The sequence below is a fragment of the Ranitomeya variabilis genome, chromosome 4 (genome assembly GCF_051348905.1).
Source record: "Ranitomeya variabilis isolate aRanVar5 chromosome 4, aRanVar5.hap1, whole genome shotgun sequence".
Lineage (NCBI taxonomy): Eukaryota > Metazoa > Chordata > Amphibia > Anura > Dendrobatidae > Ranitomeya > Ranitomeya variabilis.
The window spans coordinates 262,329,028-262,351,850 of NC_135235.1; the positions used below are offsets into that span (position 1 = coordinate 262,329,028).

A 22,823-nucleotide genomic window follows, 5' to 3' on the forward strand; every position below is an offset into this window, starting at 1 on the left:
GTGGGAGACTGCTGGGAAAATCAGGCCCACTGTATTACACTACACAGTTTCAGTGTCTGAAAGTTGCTGACAGATAAGCAACAAACAGGACTGACGCAGATGCCCTTAGTGGCAATAGAAATTTCCCTTCATAAGTGTGGGAGACTGCTGGGGAAATCGGGCCCACTGTATTACACTACACAGTTTCAGTGTCAGAAAGTGGCTGGCAGATATGCCACAAAGAGGACTGATGCAGATGCCCTTAGTGGCAATAGAAATTTCCCTTAATAGGTGTGGGAAACTGCTGGGAATATCAGGCCCACTGTATTAGGGCTGTCCCACACGTCCAGATAATTCCGGTACCGGAATAAATCGGTACCGGAGTTATCCATGTCCGTGTGCCTGGGAACTCACGGAGGCCATACGTGCGGCACACGTGTGCCGCCCGTATGGCGAGTGGGTACCACACGGAGCGTGTGGTACCCACTCTGCATCATGCTGAAGCCGCGATTCATATCTTCTCTCCAGCAGCGTTTGCTGCAGAGAAAATATGAAGAACAGTGTTTAAAATAAAGATCCATGTGTCCGCCGCCCCCCCACCCCCTGTGCGCCCCCCCGCTGGTCAGAAAATACTTACCCGCTCCCTCGCTCCTTCCTGGTCTGGCCGCGGCTTCTCCTGCATGCGGTCACGTGGGGCCGATCATTTACAGTCATGACTATGTGGCTCCACCTCCCATAGGGGCGGAGCCGACTATTCATGATTGTAAATGATCGGCCCCACGTGACCGCATACAGTAAGCCGCGGCCAGACCAGGAAGGAGCGAGGGAGCGGGTAAGTATTTTCTGACCAGCGGGGGGGCGCACAGGGGGTGGGGGGGCGGCGGACACATGGATCTTTATTTTAAACACTATTCTTCATATTTTCTCTACAGCAAACGCTGCTGTAGAGAATATATGAATACCGGCTTCAGCACCATGTGGGGGGGACAGCGCTTACTGTAGCGCTGTCTCCTGCACGCACACGGACCCCAGACGGAGAATGTCCGTGTGAGGTCCGTGTTTTACGCGGACCCATTGACTCTATTGGGTCCGTGTAAAACGTGCGCTCCCACGAACACTGACATGTCTCCGTGTTTGGCACACGGAGACACGGTCCGCAAAAAATCAATGACATCTGAACAGATGCATTGATTTTTATGGGTCTACGTGTGTCAGTGTCTCCGGTACGTGAGGAAACTGTCACCTCACGTACCGGAGCCACTGATGTGTGAAACCGGCCTTACACTACACAGTTTCAGTGTCTGAAAGTGGCTGACAGATATTGTACAATCAGGACAGACGCAGATGCCCTTAGCGGCAATAGAAATTTCCATTTATAGGTGTGGGAGACTGCTGGGAAAATCAGGCCCACTGTATTACACTACACAGTTTCAGTGTCAGAAAGTGGCTGACAGATATGCCACAAACAGGACTGATGCAGATACCCTTAGTGGCAATAGAAATTTCCCTTTATAGGTGTGGGAGACTGCTGCGAAAATCAGGCCCACTGTATTACACTACACAGTTTCAGTGTCTGAAAGTGGCTGACAGATATGCCACAAACAGGACTGACGCAGATGCCCTTAGTGGCAATAGAAATTTCCCTTTATAGGTGTGGGAGACTGCTGGGAAAATCAGGACCACTGTATTACACTACACAGTTTCAGTGCCAGAAAGTGGCTGACAGATATGCCAAAAACAGGACTGACGCAGATGCCCTTAGTGGCAATAGAAATTGCCCTTTATAGGTGTGGGAGACTGCTGGGAAAATCAGGCCCACTGTATTACACTACACAGTTTCAGTGTCTGAAAGTGGCTGACAGATATGCCACAAACAGGACTGATGCAGATGCCCTTAGTGGCAATAGAAATTGCCCTTTATAGGTGTGGGAGACTGCTGGGAAAATCAGGCCCACTGTATTACACTACACAGTTTCAGTGCCAGAAAGTGGCTGACAGATATGCCAAAAACAGGACTGACGCAGATGCCCTTAGTGGCAATAGAAATTGCCCTTTATAGGTGTGGGAGACTGCTGGGAAAATCAGGCCCACTGTATTACACTACACAGTTTCAGTGTCTGAAAGTGGCTGACAGATATGCCACAAACAGGACTGATGCAGATGCCCTTAGTGGCAATAGAAATTTCCCTTTTTATGTGTGGGAGACTGCTGGGAAAATCAGGCCCACTGTATTACACTACACAGTTTCAGTGTCAGAAAGTGGCTGACAGATATGCTACAATCAGAACAGATGCAGATGCCCTTCGCGGCAATGGAAATTTCCCTTTATAGGTGTGGGAGACTGCTGGGAAAATCAGGCCCAATGTATTACACTACACAGTTTCAGTGTCTGAAAGTTGCTGACAGATATGCAACAAACAGGACTGACGCAGATGCCCTTAGTGGCAATAGAAATTTCCCTTCATAGGTGTGGGAGACTGCTGGGAAAATCAGGCCCACTGTATTACACTACACAGTTTCTGTGTCAGAAAGTGGCTGACAGATATACCACAAACAGGAGTGACACAGATGCCCTTAGTGGCAATAGAAATTTCCCTTTATGGGTGTGGGAGACTGCTGGGAAAAATAGGCCCACTGTATTACACTACACAGTTTCAGTGTCTGAAAGTGGCTGACAGATTTGCCACAAACAGGACTGACGCAGATGCCCTTAGTGGCAATAGAAATATCCCTTTATAGGTGTGGGAGACTGCTGGGAAAATCAGGCCCACTGTAATACACTACACAGTTTCTGTGTCAGAAAGTGGCTGGCAGATATGCCATTAACAGGACTGACGCAGATGCCCTTAGTGGCAATAGAAATTTCCCTTTATAGGTGTGGGAGACTGCTGGGAAAATCAGGCCCACTGTATTAGACTACACAGTTTCAGTGTCTGAAAGTGGCTGACAGATATGCCACAAACAGGACTGATGCAGATGCCCTTAGTGGCAATAGAAATTTCCCTTTATAGGTGTGGGATACTGCTGGGAAAATCAGGCCCACTGTATTACACTACACAGTTTCAGTGGCAGACAGTGGCTAGCAGAGATATATATATATATATATATATATATATATATATATATATATATATATATATATATATATATACATATAAAAAGGGACTGTGCTACAATAACAATCTCCCTACAATGATCTCAGGACAAGTATGGCAGCCAGCAGTAAAAAGGACTGCTGCACACAAAAGTGTGGACAAACAAGAAACAATAGAACGGGTCAGAAAGGAGCAACAGGATTTTTGCTTTGAAAAAAGCAGTTGGTTTGCACAGCGGCGTACAAACAGCAATGCAGCTATCAGGGAGCCTTATAAGCTACAGAGCTGATGCACAGAAATCTAGCCTCCACTGTCCCTGCAAAGAAAAGGTGGTGTTGGACAGTGGAAACCGCTACAGCACAAGCAGTTTGGGGGTTAATCTTCCCTCCCTAACGCTATCCCTTCTTCTGACGAAGCTGCAGCAACCTCTCCCTATGCTATGATCGGCAGAAGTAAGATGGCGGTCGGCGTGCACGCCCCTTTATAGCCCCTGTGACGCCGCTGAAAGCAAGCCAATCACTGTAATGCCCTTCTCTAAGATGGTGGGGACTGAGACCTATGTCATCACACTGCCCACACTCTGCGTCCACCTTCATTGGCTGAGAAATGGTGCTGAACGCGTCATATAAAACGCGACTTTGGCGCGAAGATCGCCGACCGCATGGCCATTCCCACACTGGGATCGGCTCGGATTTCACGAAACCCGACTTTGTCGAAAGTCAGCGATTTATGAAATTGACTGATCCGTTTCGCTCAACCCTAACGGTAACATCATGGACCTGGTCTTTGTCCAGCTCTGCTCAATCTCCTACCTAGATAACATCGCTTCCCCTCTCTGACCACAACATTCACTCCTTCACACTTACAAATCCTCGCGCACGCCAGCACACTCCTACCTACCATACATTCAGAAATCTACATGCCATTAACCCTCATACACTTTCAGACTCCCTACACTCATCATTGTCCCCAATCTCTTCTTTTTCCTGTCCTGATCTGGCTGTACTTCACTTCAATGACACTCTTAGAAGCACCCTTGACCAAGTAGCTCCCCTCACCCTCAGAAACTCCAAACACAGAGTGAAACAGCCCTGGCTCACATTGCAAACCCGATTTCTCCAGCGATGCTCCAGGTGTGTTGAACGCTTATGGAGGAAAACACGCACAACAGTAGACTTCATATGCTTCAAGTTTATGTTAAGTACCTATAACTCTGCCCTTCACCTCGCCAAACAGACCTACTTGACTCCTCACTATCCACCAACTCCAAGAAACTTTTGACACCCTTCACTCCCTCCGCAGGCCTAAAGCACAAGCCCCTATCACAGACATTTGTGCTGATGACCTGGCCTCCCACTTCATAGAGAAAATAGACAATATCTGTCAGGAAATCCGCTCCCAATCACCAAGTTCAGTGACTCCCATCCGTCCCTGCATTTCCCCTGGCTCACTCTCCACATTTGATCCCATCACAGAAGAAGTCATCTCCAGGCTCCTCTCCTCTTCTCGTCTGACTACATGCACCACCGACCCCATTCCCTCACACCTCCTCTAGTCTCTTTCTCCAGTCGTCACAACTCACCTAACTACAATCTTTAATCTCTCCCTCTCCTCTGGCATTTTGCCCTCCTCCTTCAAACACTCTATCATTACTCCATTACTAAAGAAACCCACCCTTGACCCATCCTGCACAAACAACTAAAGACCAGTCTCCAATCTCCCCTTCATATCTAAACTCTTGAAGCGCCTGATATACTCCTGCCTTTCCTGTTACCTCCCCACTCACTCCCTCCTAGACCCTTCACAGTCCTGTTTCTGCCCCCTACATTCAACAGAAACTGCACTCATCAAAGTGACCAATGACCTTCTGACAGCAAAACATAATGGTGACCACTCTCTGCTCATTCTTCTCGACCTTTCTGCAGCTTTCGACACTGTTGACCACCCTCTCCTACTCTCTAGGCTCTGGTCACTAGTTATTAAGGACACTGCTCTCTCCTAGTTCTCCTCCTCTCTTTCTGACCACTCCTTCAGTGTTCTGTTCACTGGCTCCACTTCATCTCCTCTTCCTCTCACTGTTGCAGTGCCTCAGGGCTCAGTCCTTGGCCCCCTTCTCTTCTCTCTCTACACGGCCCCAATTGGACAGACCATCAGCAGATTTGGCTTTCAGAACCATCTTTATTCTCATGACACACAACTATATACACTACAGAACGCCACTGACTGTCTGTCTGCAGTCTCCAACATCATGTCCGCTCTCTATCTGAAACTCATCCTCTCCAAAACTGAACTTCTGCTCAATTCTCAAATGAAATTCTCAATAAATTTGTTGTGTCACATGACCCTCTTCCCATTGGAAAAAATAAAGCTGGATTTAAAATGGCCAATGTCAAAATGGCCGCCATGGTCACCACCCATCTTGAAAAGTTTTCCCCTCCTATATTCTAATGTGCCACAAACAGGAAGTTGAGATCACCAACCATTCCCATTTTATTTAGGTGTATCCATATACATGGCCCACCCTGTAAATTGAATATGACATAATACACACCATGTTTGGAAACCAAAGGGCACTGCATACTACCCCAAAAACACTATGCCAGCAATGAAATTTGGAGATGGGAACTGTGACACTAGTTACTACTCACGGACAAGCTGAGAGACTTGGTGATCAAAAGATCCAAGGTCAGAAGCCAGGAGGGTAGGCCAAAGACAGAGGGATGAGACAAAAAAAATAGATAATGGTCCAGAGGTCTGATACCCAGGAAGAGAGCAGAACAAGCAAAGGGTCAAAGCAAACGGATGGTCAAAAAGAGGTCCACGGTCTGGCAGCAGTAGATCAGAGCAATAACGAAAACATACACCAGTGAGCATGAAGCTACAATTGGGACTAGTCTGGGGCAGAGAGCTGGCTAAATAGCCAGTTAATTACTTGAACAGGTGACATATTACCACTCAAAAAGAATCCCAAAAAATAGGTAGGACAAACAACTCAAAACGCAATATAAATCAACTACCAAGTGGTGCACATAGACCACACAAAGAGTCTAATCCTTTTAAATAGAATCTTTATTAATATAATAAAATTAAGAACATTTAAGAACAAGTACTACTGGACACCATATTCTCAAGGACAGACTACCACTGACACATCATAAATACCTTTACATATTCATCATATCATATTGGCCCATAATACTAATAAATCTTCAGGAGGAAGTCTTGACGAAACATGCGTTGGGTCGGCAGGGACGGTCTTCCACTGGCACATCACCTATTTATTCCATTGGTAAGATATGTCATTTTTTCTTATTAAATATTGAGATTATAGCAAGCAGAGTTTACCTCAGGTTACACTATATGCATTTGCACTTTCATTATTTTTACAAGTAACCTGTAGGTAGTACGGCTGGCTTCTGAACTATATTTGTGGCCCTTATGATTGGATCTTGTACTTTTGTGCTTGCTTTTATTAGTATTAGGCCGGGGTCAAACATGCGTGTTTTACGGACGTAAGAGCGCAGAAACTACGTCCGTAAAATTCGCATTACATACGGCACAATGATTCTCAATGGGGCTGATCCTATCAGCCGTATATTACGGTTCAGTATTATACGGCTTTCTACGGCCGTACAAAATCGCAGCATGCTGCGTTTGTCAGCGTATTGCGCAACAAATTCGCCAATGAAAGTCTATGGGGGCGAGAAAAATATGGATTCCACACGGACCAGCAGTGTGACTTGCGAGAAATACGCAGCGGTGTTAGTGAAAAGTCGGGAATTCAATTGCCGGCTTTTCATTTCTCCTGCACAAACCCGACAGGATATGAGACATGGTTTACATACAGTAAACCATCTCATATCCCCTTTTTTTTTGCATATTCCACACTACTAATGTTAGAAGTGTGTATGTGCAAAATTTCAGCGCTGCAGCTGCTAAAATAAAGGGTTAAGTGGCGGAAAAAATTGACGTGGGCTCCCGCGCAATTTTCTCCGCCAGAATGGTAAAGCCAGTGACTGAGGGCAGATATTAATAGCCAGGAGAGGGTCCATGGTTATTGGCCCTCCCGTGGCTAAAAACATCTGCCCCCAGCCACCCCAGAAAAGGCACATCTGGAAGATGCGCCTATTCTGGCACTTGGCCACTCTCTTCCCACTCCCTGTAGCGGTGGGATATGGGGTAATGAAGGGTTAATGCCACCTTGCTATTGTAAGGTGACATTAAGCCAGATTAATAATGGAGAGGCGTCAATTATGACACCTATCCATTATTAATCCAATTGTTTGAAAGGGTTAAAAAACACACACACATGATTTAAAAGTATTTTAATGAAATAAACACAGCGGTTGTTTTAATAATTTATTGCTCTCTCAATCCATTTGCAGGCCCTCGCTTGGCAAAATAATAAATGCACAAGATACATACCCTCAGCTGAACCGTCACGTCCCACGATGTAATCCATCTGAAGGGGTTAAAATAATTTACAAGCAGGAGCCCTGCTAATGCAGAGGTGTGCTCGTGCTTGTAATTCCCCGGCGAATGAATGAAATGTAGGTCATTGACCTACATTTCCTTCAATCGCGGTGATGCGCCCCCTGGTGGATGTCCTCATATGACCTGGAGCGTGGGAAAAAGTTCCCAGGCTGCAGTTCATGAGAACATCCAGCAGGGGCGCATCACCGCGACTCAATGTAAGTACAGATCCAGCTTTCCTTTCAGCACCCGGGGATTACAGGCACGAGCGAGTGGTTTATCGCAGCTCGTGCCTGTAATATTAGTTAACCCCTTCAGATGGATTACATCGTGGGACGTGATCGGACATCAGAAGGTATGTATATTGTGCGTTTATTATTTTGCCAAGCGAGGGCCTGCAAATGGATTGAGAGAGCAATAAAATATTAAAACAACCGCTGTGTTTATTTCATTAAAATACTTTTAAATCATGTGTGTGTGTGTTTTTTAACCCTTTCAAACAATTGGATTAATAATGGATAGGTGTCATAATTGACGCCTCTCCATTATTAATCTGGCTTAATGTCACCTTACAATAGCAAGGTGGCATTAACCCTTCATTACCCCATATCCCACCGCTACAGGGAGTGGGAAGGGAGTGGCCAAGTGCCAGAATAGGCGCATCTTCCAGATGTGCCTTTTCTGGGGTGGCTGGGGGCAGATGTTTTTAGCCACGGGGGGGCCAATAACCATGGACCCTCTCCTGGCTATTAATATCTGCCCTCAGTCACTGGCTTTACCATTCTGGCGGAGAAAATTGCGCGGGAGCCCACGCCAATTTTTTCCGCCATTTAACCCTTTATTTTAGCAGCTACAGCGCTGAAATTTTGCACATACACACTACTAACATTAGTAGTGTGGAATATGCAAAAAAAAGGGGATATGAGATGGTTTACTGTATGTAAACCATGTCTCATATCCTGTCGGGTTTGTGCAGGAGAAATGAAAAGCCGGCAATTGAATTACCGGCATTTCACAGATATCGCGCTGAATGAAATCTAAATACAGAATATATATATATGTGTCTCAGTGACCTATATATATATATACATATACTGTATATATGTTTTCCCGAACATTTGAGCACATAAATCCATTAGATGTCGGTTTTGCAGGCCTGCGCGAAAATCTCGCAGTACGGATGCCATACGGATTACATACGGAGGATGCCATGCGCAAAATACGCTGACACACCCTGACTACGGATCAATATTTTGGGAACATTTCTCCGTATTACGGCCGTAGTACGGACGTATAATACGTGGCGTATTGACTTACGCCAAGTGTGACCCCAGCCTTATGGGCCGATACAATATGATAAATATGTAAAGGTATTTATGATGTGTCAGTGGTAGTCTGACCTTGAGGATATGGTGTCCAGTAGTACTTGTTCTTAAATGTTCTTAATTTTATTATATTAATAAAGATTCTATTTAAAAGGATTATACTCTTTGTGTGGTCTATGTGCACCACTCGGTAGTTGATTTGAACAGGTGACAGCTGGATGAATCTCAATCAACACCCAAACTCCAATTGGACGGCTACTGTTGTGAATTCCGTTCTTGGGCTCCCTCCGGTGGTTGTGAATGGCACTTTTGTGAATTCTGTCCTTGGACTCCCTCCGGTGGTTTTAAGTGGAACTGCTGCTCCTTGGGTTTAGCTTTAGCAGCTGCTTCCACTGATCATCTCTCCTGGCTCTGCTATTTAACCTGGCTCTGGTCTTCAGTCAATGCCAGCTGCCAATGTTTCTGGGTTGGATTCAGATCTCTCCTTGGATTTCTCTGATGGCCTGTCCATTTTAGCAATAGATAAGTTCTTGCTTGTTCTTTTGGTTGTCCATTTGCTGTGGACTTAATCGCTCAGCTCATGTTATGTTTTTTCTTGTCCAGCTTGTCAGTATGATATATTCAGTCTAGCTGGAAGCTCTGGGGAAGCAGATTTGCCCTCCACACCGTGAGTCGGTGTGGAGATTATTTTTGTAAACTCTGCGTGGACTTTTAGTTTTTAATACTGACCGCACAGTATCCTTTCCTGTTCTGTCTATCTAGATTAGTAGTGGCCTCCTTTGCTAAAATCTGTTTTCATTTCTGTGTATGTCATTTCCCTCTCCATTCACAGTCAATATTTGTGGGGGGCTATCTTTCCTTTTGGGGATTTTCTCTGAGGCAAGATAGCTTTCTGTTTCCCTCTTTAGGGGTAGTTAGTTCTCAGGCTGTGACGAGGTGTCTAGGGAGTGACAGGAACATCCCACGGCTACTTCTAGTGTTGGTGTTAGGATTAGGAACTGCAGTCAGTACAGATACCACCTCCTCAGAGCTCGTCCCATGTTGCTCCTTAACCACCAGGTCATAACAGGCTACACTGTGTAATAATTATAGGGGATAACTCAGTAGACTCTTTGCGTGGAACAGGACAACTACAGAACACAGTTTTATAAGTGGTAAAGTCTATATTATCACGCGGTGATTCAAACAGGTGCAGAGAGAAACTCAAGTCCACAACACCTGGTGCAAATATCAAATGCAGCTCAGCAGTCTATAGGAAACTTCAGAGGAAAATGCAATCACGCAGTAAGTCTATGAAGCACAATTATTCTTGAGGATACTTGACACGAATAAGTTCTTGCTTAGTCCAAAACACAGATAGATATGCTATAAGGCAGTTCAAATAATTCTGGGTTCTGGGCAATAGTCTCAGGTTCTTGCAGAGCAGCAAACAGCTTACATGTCCAGCAAATGCAGATGGAAGTAAACACGAGCAGCAGATGAAGGAGGATTACTGGAACTGGTGTATGCAGCAGGAACTCAGAGCAGAGTAGCAGGACAACCCCACAGGTTCACAGGAGCAGGTATATAGCCAGGGAGTCACCAGAGATCAGGAGCTGGATGCAAGGCAGAATACTCTAGCACAGACTGAAGGCTGGGGTGGAGTTTTATAGCAGGAAGACACAGTGCAGATGAGACCAAAGACGCCATCTTGGAAAAGGGCAGTAATGCACAAAAAGATAATAAAAAATGTTCAGAGTCCTGACTGTTATGGTTCCCAATGGCAGGGGAACATCAGAAACATAGAAAAACGGACAAGCTCTCGGGTGATGGAAACTAGAGCTGACCGCGATGCTAAACCTATACACACAACTAATAGTAGCCAGGGAACGTGCCTACGTTTTCGCTAGACGTCTCGCACCAGCCGGAGGACTAACTACCCCTAATAGATGAAACACAGTCCTGGCTTGCCTCCAGAGGAAAATTCCCCACAGGAGATAGTAGCCCCCCACATATAATAACGGTGAGTTAAGGTGAAAAGACAAACGTAGTATGAAAGCAGATTTAGCACAGCGAGGCCCACTAACTAGATAGCAGAAGGATACAATAGTGGACTTCGCAGTCAGCTACAAAACCCTATCAAAAACCATCCTGAAATTACCTTAAACTCATGTGCCAACTCATGGCACCGGAGTGGCAATTTCAGCCCACAAGAGCTTCCAGCTGCAGAGAATCACATAACTGCAAACTGGACAAAACATACAAAAATAGACTAAGGACAGAAATGTCCAACTTAGCTGGTCAGCAGACTGGGAGCAGGTACATGCAACAGAAAGACTCTGGTTACATTGATGGCCGGCATTGGAATGACTGAGGAACAAGGCTAAATAGGAAACTCCCACATCCTGATAGAAACAGGTGAAAAGCTCACAAGACACCAGTACCACAAGCGACCACTGGGGGAGCCAAATAACCGAATCACAACAGTACCCCCCCTTAAGGAGGGGGCACCGAACCCTCACAAAAACCATCAGGGTGATCTGGATGAGCCCTATGAAAGGCACGGACCAAATCAGAGGCATGAACATCTGAAGCTGAAACTCAAGAATTATCCTCCTGACCGTAGCCCTTCCACTTAACCAGATACTGAAGTCTCCGTCTGGAAACACGGGAGTCCAAGATTTTCTCCACCACGTACTCCAATTCACCCTCAACCAGCACAGGAGCAGGAGGCTCAACAGAAGGCACAACTGGCACCTCATACCTCCGCAATAACGACCGATGGAAAACATTATGGATAGCAAAGGATGCTGGGAGGTCCAAACGAAAAGACACAGGGTTAAGAATTTCCAAAATCCTATAAGGACCGATGAACCGAGGCTTAAACTTAGGAGAAGAGACCCTCATAGGGACAAAACGGGAAGACAAACACACCAAGTCCCCAACACGAAGACGAGGACCAACACGACGATGGCGATTAGCAAAATGCTGAGTCCTCTCCTGGGACAACTTTAAATTGTCCACCACCTGACCCCAAATACGATGCAACCTGTCCACCATAGTATCCACTCCAGGACAATCCGAAGATTCCACCTGACCAGATGAAAAACGAGGATGGAACCCCGAATTGCAAAAGAAAGGGGAAACCAAAGTGGCAGAACTGGCCCGATTATTAAGGGCAAACTCTGCCAACGGCAAAAAGGTGACCCAGTCATCCTGATCAGCAGACACAAAACACCTCAAATAAGTCTCCAAGGTCTGATTAGTACGCTCCGTCTGGCCATTCGTCTGAGGATGAAATGCAGACGAAAAAGACAAATCAATGCCCATCCTGGCACAAAACGCCCGCCAAAATCTGGACACAAACTGAGATCCCCTGTCAGAAACTATATTCTCCGGGATACCATGCAACCGAACCACATTCTGAAAAAACAGAGGCACCAACTCAGATGAGGAAGGCAACTTGGGCAAAGGTACCAAATGAACCATCTTAGAAAAACGGTCACACACCACCCAGATGACAGACATTTTCTGAGAAACAGGGAGATCAGAAATAAAATCCATAGAGATGTGTGTCCAAGGCCTCTTAGGAATAGGCAAGGACAACAACAATCCACTAGCCCGAGAACAACAAGGCTTGGCCCAAGCACAAACATCACAAGACTGCACAAAAGTACGCACGTCCCGAGACAGGGAAGGCCACCAGAAGGACCTAGCCACCAAATCCCTGGTACCAAAAATTCCCGGATGACCTGCCAACGCAGAAGAATGAACCTCCGAGATGACTCTACTGGTCCACTCATCCGGCACAAACAATCTACCAGGCGGACAACGATCAGGCCGATCCGCCTGAAACTCTTGTAAAGCACGTCGCAGGTCAGGGGAGACAGCAGACAATATCACCCCATCCTTAAGGATACCTGTAGGTTTGGAATCACCAGGGAAATCAGGTTCAAAACTCCTAGAAAGGGCATCAGCCTTCACATTTTTAGAACCTGGCAGATACGAGACCACAAAATTAAACCGAGAGAAAAACAACGACCAGCGCGCCTGTCTAGGATTCAGACGTCTGGCCGACTCAAGATAAATCAAATTCTTGTGATCAGTCAAGACCACCACCTGATGTCTAGCACCCTCAAGCCAATGACGCCACTCCTCGAATGCCCATTTCATCGCCAAAAGCTCCCGATTACCAACATCATAGTTTCGCTCGGCGGGCAAAAATTTTCAAGAAAAGAACGCACAAGGTCTCATCACTGAACCATCTGAACTTTTCTGTGACAAAACCGCCCCCGCTCCAATCTCGGAAGCATCAACTTCCACCTGAAAAGGAAGTGAAACATCAGGCTGGCACAACACAGGGGCAGAAGAAAAGCGGCGCTTAAGCTCTCGAAAGGCCTCCAGAGCAGCAGGAGACCAGGCGGCCACATCAGCACCTTTTTTAGTCAAATCAGTCAAAGGCTTGACCACGCTAGAAAAAACAGTTATGAATCAACGATAAAAATTAGCAAAGCCCAAAAATTTCTGAAGGCTCTTAAGAGAAGTCGGCTGCGTCCAGTCACAAATTGCCCGAACCTTAACAGGATCCATCTCAATAGAAGAAGGGGAAAAAATGTACCCCAGAAAAGAAATCTTCTGAACCCCAAAAACACACTTTGCACCCTTTACAAACAGAGAATTGGTCCGCAAAACCTGAAAAACCTTCCTAACCTGTTGAACATGAGACTCCCAGTCATCCGAAAAAATGAAAACATCATCCAGATACACAACCATGAATTTATCCAGATATTCACGGAAAATATTGTGCATAAAAGACTGAAAGACCAAAGGGGCATTTGACAAACCAAAAGGCATTACCAAATACTCAAAATGGCCCTCGGGCGTATTAAATGCGGTTTTCCACTCATCCCCCTGCTTAATTCACACCAAATTATACGCACCGCGAAGATCAATCTTAGAGAACCACTTAGCTCCCTTAAAGCGAGCAAATAAATCTGTCAGCAATGGCAAAGGATACTGATATTTGACTGTGATCTTATTTAAGAGTCTATAATCAATACAAGGTCTCAAAGAACCATCTCTTTTGGCTACAAAAAAGAACCCTGCTCCTAAAGGAGACGAAGAAGGACGAATATGTCCCTTTTCCAAGGACTCCCTAACATACTCTCGCATAGCAGCATGTTCAGGTACAGACAGATTGAATAAACGACCCTTAGGAAATTTACTGCCAGGAATCAAATCTATGGCGCAATCACAATCTCTGTGAGGGGGAAGAGAATTAAGAGTAGACTCCTCAAAAACATCACAATAATCAGACAAAAAAGCCGGGATCTCAGAGGGAATAGATGAAGCAATGGAAACCAAAGGTGCGCCCCCATGATTTCCCTGACATCCCCAGCTTAGTACAGACATTGTTTTCCAGTCAAGGACTGGGTTATGGGTTTGCAACCATGGCAATCCCAGCACTAATACATCATGTAGATTAAACAACACAAGGAAGCGAATCACCTCCTGATGGTCTGGAGTCATACGCATAGTCACTTGTGTCCAGTATTGTGGTTTATTACTAGCCAATGGTGTAGAATCAATACCCTTTAAAGGTATAGGGACTTCCAGAGGCTCTAGATCAAACCCACAGCGCCTGGCAAATGACCAATCCATAAGACTCAAAGCGGCACCAGAATCCCCATAAGCATCCGCGACAATAGAAGATAACGAACAAATTAAAGTCACAGACAAAATAAACTTGGACTGCAAAGTGCCAATAGCAGAGGATTTAGCAACTTTGTTTGTTCGTTTTGAGCATGCTGATATAACATGAGTTGAATTCCCACAATAGAAGCACAACTTATTTTTGCGCCTATAATTCTGTCGTTCGCTTCTGGACAGAAAACTATCACATTGCATACTCTCTGGTACCCTCTCAGAAGACACCGCCAAATGGTGCACAGGTTTGCGTTCCCGTAAACGCCGATCAATCTGAATAGCCATTGTCATGGACTCATTCAGACCCGTAGGCGTAGGAAACCCCACCATGACGTCTTTTACGGCATCAGAGAGACCTTCTCTGAAATTTGCCGCCAGAGCGCACTCATTCCACTGAGTAAGCACAGACCATTTTCGAAATTTTTGGCAATATATTTCGGCTTCATCTTGCCCCTGAGAGAGGGCTATCAAGGCCTTTTCAGCCTGTATCTCTAAATTAGGTTCCTCATAAAGCAACCCTAAGGCCAGAAAAAACGCATCCACATTGAGCAACGCAGGATCCCCTGGCGCCAATGAAAATGCCCAATTTTGAGGGTCACCCCGCAATAATGAAATCACTATTTTAACCTGCTGTGCAGGATCTCCAGCAGAGTGAGATCTCAGAGAAAGAAACAATTTACAATTGTATTTAAAATTCAGAAAACAAGATCGATCTCCGGAGAAAAACTCTGGTAAAGGAATTTTAGGTTCAGACCGAGGAGCATGTATAACAAAATCTTGTATATTCTGAACTTTAGCAGCAAGATTATTCAAATTTGTAGCCAGACTCTGGAGATCCATATTTCAACAGATAAAATCTGAGCCATTCAGGGGTTAAGAGGAGAGGAAAGCAGGAGACTGCAATTAGAGCTGGAGTGCAACTTCAGAGGAAAAAAAAAAAAAATTCCACACAGTTCCTTTTTCTCTCCTGCTTCAGCCCATAGATTAAACATGTAGGCCGGCCATACTGTTATGGTTCCCAATGGCAGGGGAACATCAGAAACATAGAAAAACGGACAAGCTCTCGGGTGATGGAAACTAGAGCTGACCGCGATGCTAAACCTATACACACAACTAATAGTAGCCAGGGAACGTGCCTACGTTTTCGCTAGACGTCTCGCACCAGCCGGAGGACTAACTACCCCTAATAGATGAAACACAGTCCTGGCTTGCCTCCAGAGGAAAATTCCCCACAGGAGATAGTAGCCCCCCACATATAATAACGGTGAGTTAAGGTGAAAAGACAAACGTAGTATGAAAGCAGATTTAGCACAGCGAGGCCCACTAACTAGATAGCAGAAGGATACAATAGTGGACTTCGCAGTCAGCTACAAAACCCTATCAAAAACCATCCTGAAATTACCTTAAACTCATGTGCCAACTCATGGCACCGGAGTGGCAATTTCAGCCCACAAGAGCTTCCAGCTGCAGAGAATCACATAACTGCAAACTGGACAAAACATACAAAAATAGACTAAGGACAGAAATGTCCAACTTAGCTGGTCAGCAGACTGGGAGCAGGTACATGCAACAGAAAGACTCTGGTTACATTGATGGCCGGCATTGGAATGACTGAGGAACAAGGCTAAATAGGAAACTCCCACATCCTGATAGAAACAGGTGAAAAGCTCACAAGACACCAGTACCACAAGCGACCACTGGGGGAGCCAAATAACCGAATCACAACACCTGACACACTGTCAATCAAGACACTAACAGCTCAGCTTGCCCCAGCCTGATGGACAACTGAGCTGTTCATCAAATACTGACAGCTCAGCATGACACAGCTCTAATTTGGATGACAGACAGTATTCACTGGATTCAGACACACAGAAAGGTGGTATCATTTCATGAACATCATGGTGTGGGGCTGTTTTTCAACATGCAGCACTAGCAAACCTTATGTAATTGAAGGAAGGATGAATGGACAAATGTACCATGACATTCTTGATAAAAATCTGCTGCCATCTATACCAGTGTGATGAAGATGAAACGAGGGTGGACATTTCAGCAGGATAATGACCACAAACATAAGGTCAAGGAAATTCTCAATTGGTTTCAAAGAAAGGAAATAAAGCTGCTACAATGGCAAAGCCAATAACCGGACCTGAATCCAGTAGAAAATGTATTGAAGGAACTAAAGCTCAGAGTTCATAGAAGAAATCCACGGAAGCTCCAGGATGTGTAGAGTGTTTGTGTGGAAGAATGGTCCAAAATCACACCTGAGCAATGCCTGTAACTAGTTTCTCTGTACAGGAGGCGCCATGAACCTGTCATCACCAACAAAGTATTTTGTACGAAGTATTAATTACATTTCAGTAAGCTTGTTCAATACTTTTTACCTTTGTCATTTCTCATTATTACACATAAATTAGCTCCTTAGTGACGGAGCCAAATTTGTAAAATCTGACCAGTGTCACTTTATGTGGTAATAACTCTGGAACGCTTCAACATATCCCTGTGATTTTCAGATTGTTTTTTTTCGTGACACATTATACTTTATGATAATGGTAAATTTAGGTCAGTATGTTTTGTGTTTATTTACAAAAAATATTAGAAATTTGAGAAAAATTTTAAAAATTAGCAATTTCCAAACTTTGAATGATTATCCCTTTAAACCAGATAGTCCTAACACACAAAAACATTAATAAATAACATTTCCCACATGTCTGCTTTACATCAGCATTATTTATAGCAGTAATTTTTCATTTTTTCAAGGAAATTTACTAAATTTTTTTTTTTAGGGACCTACCCATGTTTGAAGTGACTTTATGGGTCCTACACATTGGGAAACCCCCAAAAGTTATACTATTTTAAAAACAGCACTCCCTGACATATTGAAAATTGCTGTCAGGTAGTTTATTAACCCTTCAGGTGATTTTCAGGAATTAATGCAAAGTGGTATGAAAGAAATGAAAATGTATTTTTACCACCTAAATGCCGCTAACTTATGAGCAGGTTACTACAGCCGTCAGACTCTAAGGCCACTATTTGGTTATAAATTGTCATGGCAAGCATCAGGACCACACAATTATGATCTGAGGGCACCAATTGGGATAAAGAGGAAGCCCCCACACTCTGTTAACCATTTATATGATGTAGTCACTATTGACATCAGCATCTAAGGGGTTAAACAGAGTTGGACGGTGCAAACACTGATTGTGGCTGATGCAGCAAGTTGTCAGCTATAGTGTACTGTCGACAGCTGCTGGCTTGTCACCTGTATGGGGAGGCTATTCTCTTATATCGCAGGTCAGTTAAAAGACGTATTGGCGGTCATTAAGGGGTTAATACATCTATGGTTTGATTTCTTTGCCTGTGTGGATTGGATCGATTGTTACCAACATCTGGTGAGAATGTCATGTCACCTTTAGTACTTATTTCACCCACTGTACATAAGAGCTGTGGTTTGGATATTCCCATTTTATACCTCCAGTCCAAATGTGATATGACTAGAGCCTTACTGTGCTTTCCCAACAGTGCCATTTATTATAAAGCTGCAAGATTGATATAGAATTTTTGCAATAGAATTTTGATCTGACAAATGTAGACTTTCCTACTGACACTTGAAATTTCATTTTGAATAGGCTATGACTGCAAAATAAGGTAGACAGAAGATACACAATATTACACTAAGACCACAGTCATCTCTTTTGTACTGTAGAAACAATAACAGTGGAATTCTTCTAATATTTGGGCAAATACCTCACCTGCATTCTTCTTTGTCAGCATGAAGTTTTAAAGCATGAGTCCAATCAAAAGCTCCTGTACGTTCGTCCACCCATCTTTTCAGCTCAATGATGCAGCTGTCTCTAGACTTCAGCACTATGATGTACTTGAAAAAGTCACAGGCTGCAAACAAATGGTGAACCATAGAACCAAGACTGAGGTCAATCACGATGTCTCCTTTAATATGACCTGCAGAATAAAATCCAAATATTGAAGTATACAAATAAATATATATCTATATATCTATATATATAGATATATAAACAGTACAGACCAAAAGTGTGGACACACCTCCTCATTTAAAGATTTTTCTGTATTTTCATGACTATGAAAATTGTAAATTCGCACTGAAGGCATCAAAACTATGAATTAACACATGTGGAATTATATATTTAACAAAAAAGTGTGAAACAACTGAAAATATGTCTTATATTCTAGGTTCTTCAAAGTAGCCACCTTTTGCTTTGATGACTGCTTTGCACACTCTTGGCATTCTCTTGATGAGCTTCAAGAGGTAGTCACCGGAAATGGTCTTCCAACAATCAACAATCTTGAAGGAGTTCCCGTTGATGTTAAGCACTTGTTGGCCTTTTTGCCTTCACTCTGCGGTCCAGCTCACCCCAAACCATCTCGATTGAGTTCAGGTCTGGTGACTGTGGAGGCCAGGTCATCTGGCGTAGTACCTCATCACTCCCCTTCTTGGTCAAATGGTCAAATAGCCCTTACACAACCTGGAGGTGTGTTTGGGGTCATTGTCCTGTTGAAAAATAAATGATGGTCCAACTAAACGCAAACCGGATGGAATAGCATGCCGCTGCAAGATGCTGTGGTAGCCATGCTTGTTCAGTATGCCTTCAATCTTGAATAAATCCCCAACAGTGTCACCAGCAAAGCACCCCCACACCATCACACCTCCTCTTCCATGCTTCACGGTGGGAACCAGGCATGTAGAGTCCATCCTTTCACCTTTTCTGCGTCGCACAAAGACACGGTGGTTGGAACCAAAGATCTCAAATTTGGACTCATCAGACCAAAGCACAGATTTCCACTGGTCTAATGTCCATTCCTTGCGTTTTGCTTGTTGCCTGTCCTTAGCAGTGGTTTCCTAGAAGCTTTTTTACCATGAGGGCCTGCTGTACAAAGTCTCCTCTTAACAGTTGCTGTAAAGATGTGTCTGCTGCTAGAACTCTGTGTGGCATTGACCTGGTCTCTAGGGTTGAGCGACTTTCATTTTTTTAAGATCGAGTAGGGTTTTGGGAAACCCGATTTTGTCCAGAGTCGAGTCGAGTGCAGTCGGCCGATTATCGCTAAAAGTCGGGGATCGACCGAAACACGAAACCCAATGCAAGTCAATGGGGAAGCATAGTCGGCAGTGAGTGGAGGCCAGGAAAACACCTACAGTGCCCATTTTAATGCCAAAAACATCCATTCTTGTTTCTGAAGCTTGTCAATCTTAATTAACTTTATAATAATAGTTGGGCATAGGGAATTGGGGGTCATTTGGCAAAAGTTGTGGGGGGAGTAGGGCCGGCTCAAGTTTTTCGTGGGCCCAGGAAATGCGGACTACGTCACGGCGGTGTTGCAGGGAAAGGTAATTATTTAAAAGTTGCAAGTGCTGTGATCCTGAGCAAGCAGGGGGGGGGCCCACTCGTTCGCATTGCCACTGGCACAGGGCCCCTCAAAGTACGGCGGTGTGTTTGCATGGCGGGGGCGCCTCCCACCAGCAGCGACACTTTTGCGTACTCTGAGGGGCCCTGTGCCAGTGACGTCGCCAACGAGTATGCCCCCCCACCTGATGAAGGAACCTGCACTTTCATCTGCACCTTCCTCTTTGTCCCTGTGTAAGGTGGTATAACATGCGGGAAGGGGAACCTTACTTTCAGCAGGGACAGATTCTGGCTGTGTAGAGTACAAGGGGAATGTAGTGGTCTCGGTCAATGTACCAGCAGACTCATTTAGCAGTGGCTGGGCAATGGGCAGGATGAGGAGGAAACAGATATAGGGCCAAAGAATAAAGTAGGCTACATGCAGTTCAAAATTGGTAACAGGACTAAACAGGCGGCATTGCTTTGTTCAGTGGAGTAGCAAACCCAAGAGCAGCAGACACTGTTTCAAGGGCCTAACCACACTAGTAGGCCAAATGCAGTTTAATATCTGATAGTATAGGGCGAAAGCCAGAATGTGGAAGCTCAGCTTTGTTCAGTTGAGGACAACACCAGGGAGGGGCAGACACCTTTAGTAGGCCGGAAAAGCCTATTGCATTTTTTAAAATGGTAATTTGGAGCAGAAGGTTGAAGCTCAGCTTTATTTAGTTGAGGGCAACACCAGGGAGGGGCAGAAGCCGTTAGTAGGCCCTAACCACCATTTTTTTTTTAAAACCACTTAATGAGAGCCGGAAGGTTGAAGCTCAGCTTTATTTAGTTGAGGACAACACCAGGGAGGGGCAGAAGCCGTTAGTAGGCCCTAACCACCATTTTTTTTTTTTAAAACCACATAATGAGAGCCGGAAGGTTGAAGCTCAGCTTTATTTAGTTGAGGACAACACCAGGGAGGGGCAGAAGCCGTTAGTAGGCCCTAACCACCTTTTTTTTTTTAAAACCACATAATGAGAGCCGGAAGGTTGAAGCTCAGCTTTATTTAGTTGAGGACAACACCAGGGAGGGGCAGAAGCCGTTAGTAGGCCCTAACCACCTTTTTTTTTTTTAAAACCACATAATGAGAGCCGGAAGGTTGAAGCTCAGCTTTATTTAGTTGAGGACAACACCAGGGAGGGGCAGAAGCCGTTAGTAGGCCCTAACCACCTTTTTTTTTTTTAAAACCACATAATGAGAGCCGGAAGGTTGAAGCTCAGCTTTATTTAGTTGAGGACAACACCAGGGAGGGGCAGAAGCCGTTAGTAGGCCCTAACCACCTTTTTTTTTTTTAAAACCACATAATGAGAGCCGGAAGGTTGAAGCTCAGCTTTATTTAGTTGAGGACAACACCAGGGAGGGGCAGAAGCCGTTAGTAGGCCCTAACCACCATTTTTTTTTTTTAAAACCACATAATGAGAGCCGGAAGGTTGAAGCTCAGCTTTATTTAGTTGAGGACAACACCAGGGAGGGGCAGAAGCCGTTAGTAGGCCCTAACCACCATTTTTTTTTTTTAAAACCACATAATGAGAGCCGGAAGGTTGAAGCTCAGCTTTATTTAGTTGAGGACAACACCAGGGAGGGGCAGAAGCCGTTAGTAGGCCCTAACCACCTTTTTTTTTTTAAAACCACATAATGAGAGCCGGAAGGTTGAAGCTCAGCTTTATTTAGTTGAGGACAACACCAGGGAGGGGCAGAAGCCGTTAGTAGGCCCTAACCACCTTTTTTTTTTTTAAAACCACATAATGAGAGCCGGAAGGTTGAAGCTCAGCTTTATTTAGTTGAGGACAACACCAGGGAGGGGCAGAAGCCGTTAGTAGGCCCTAACCACCTTTTTTTTTTTAAAACCACATAATGAGAGCCGGAAGGTTGAAGCTCAGCTTTATTTAGTTGAGGACAACACCAGGGAGGGGCAGAAGCCGTTAGTAGGCCCTAACCACCTTTTTTTTTTTAAAACCACATAATGAGAGCCGGAAGGTTGAAGCTCAGCTTTATTTAGTTGAGGACAACACCAGGGAGGGGCAGAAGCCGTTAGTAGGCCCTAACCACCTTTTTTTTTTTTAAAACCACATAATGAGAGCCGGAAGGTTGAAGCTCAGCTTTATTTAGTTGAGGACAACACCAGGGAGGGGCACACAGACAGACTCCTTTAGTAGGCCTGAAAAGCCTATTGCATTTTTCAAAATGGTAATTTGGAGCAGAAGGTTGAAGCTCAGCTTTATTTAGTTGAGGGCAACACCAGGGAGGGGCAGAAGCCGTTAGTAGGCCCTAACCAAAGTTGAAGGCCAAATGCAGTTTAATTTCTGATACTATAGGCCGAAAGCCAGAAGGTGGAAGTTCCGATTTAGACAGTGGAGCACAATTTGAATTAGGGACTGCAGACAGACTTAGTAGGCTGTCCCCTGTGGACCATGCATCCACCACATTAACCCATTGCGCCGTAATGGACACGTAATCTTCCGTGGCCATGCCTACAGGTCCATGCGTCTGTTGTCAGGTGCACCTTTGTACTCACAGATTGCCAGAGTGCATGGACAATGCGGTCTTCTACATGCTGGTGGAGGGTTGGGATGGCTTTTCTCGCAAAAGAAGTGTCGACTGGTTAGCTTGTAGCGTGGTACAGCGTAGTCCATCATGGCCTTATTAATAGTAAATAAAATATATAACTAGGCTCTATGAACTTTTAAATAGGTTCCAGGGGTACACGGGCAGCATTGGTGTGGTCAGTGGAGGAGTATTGCAAGTAGGGGCTGCAGACAGGCTATCAAAGGCCTAAAATAACAAACAGTAGGCAGTCATGGCAGTTTTACATCGGTTACATGGATACACAGGCAGGCACTCCAGGCAGCATTGTGGTCAGTGGAGGA

At 44.8% G+C, this 22,823-nt stretch overlaps 1 protein-coding gene across 1 annotated transcript in view; it reads right to left on the reverse strand.

The window, feature by feature from the left end:
• The window catches only part of LOC143764281 (indolethylamine N-methyltransferase-like), a 54,229-nt gene that overhangs the window by 12,918 nt on the left and 18,488 nt on the right, over positions 1-22,823 (reverse strand). Inside the window, exon 2 of the mRNA XM_077249712.1 lies at positions 18,307-18,514. Within this exon, the coding sequence (XP_077105827.1) occupies positions 18,307-18,514 (208 nt within the window). The remainder of the gene's footprint in view (positions 1-18,306; positions 18,515-22,823) is intronic.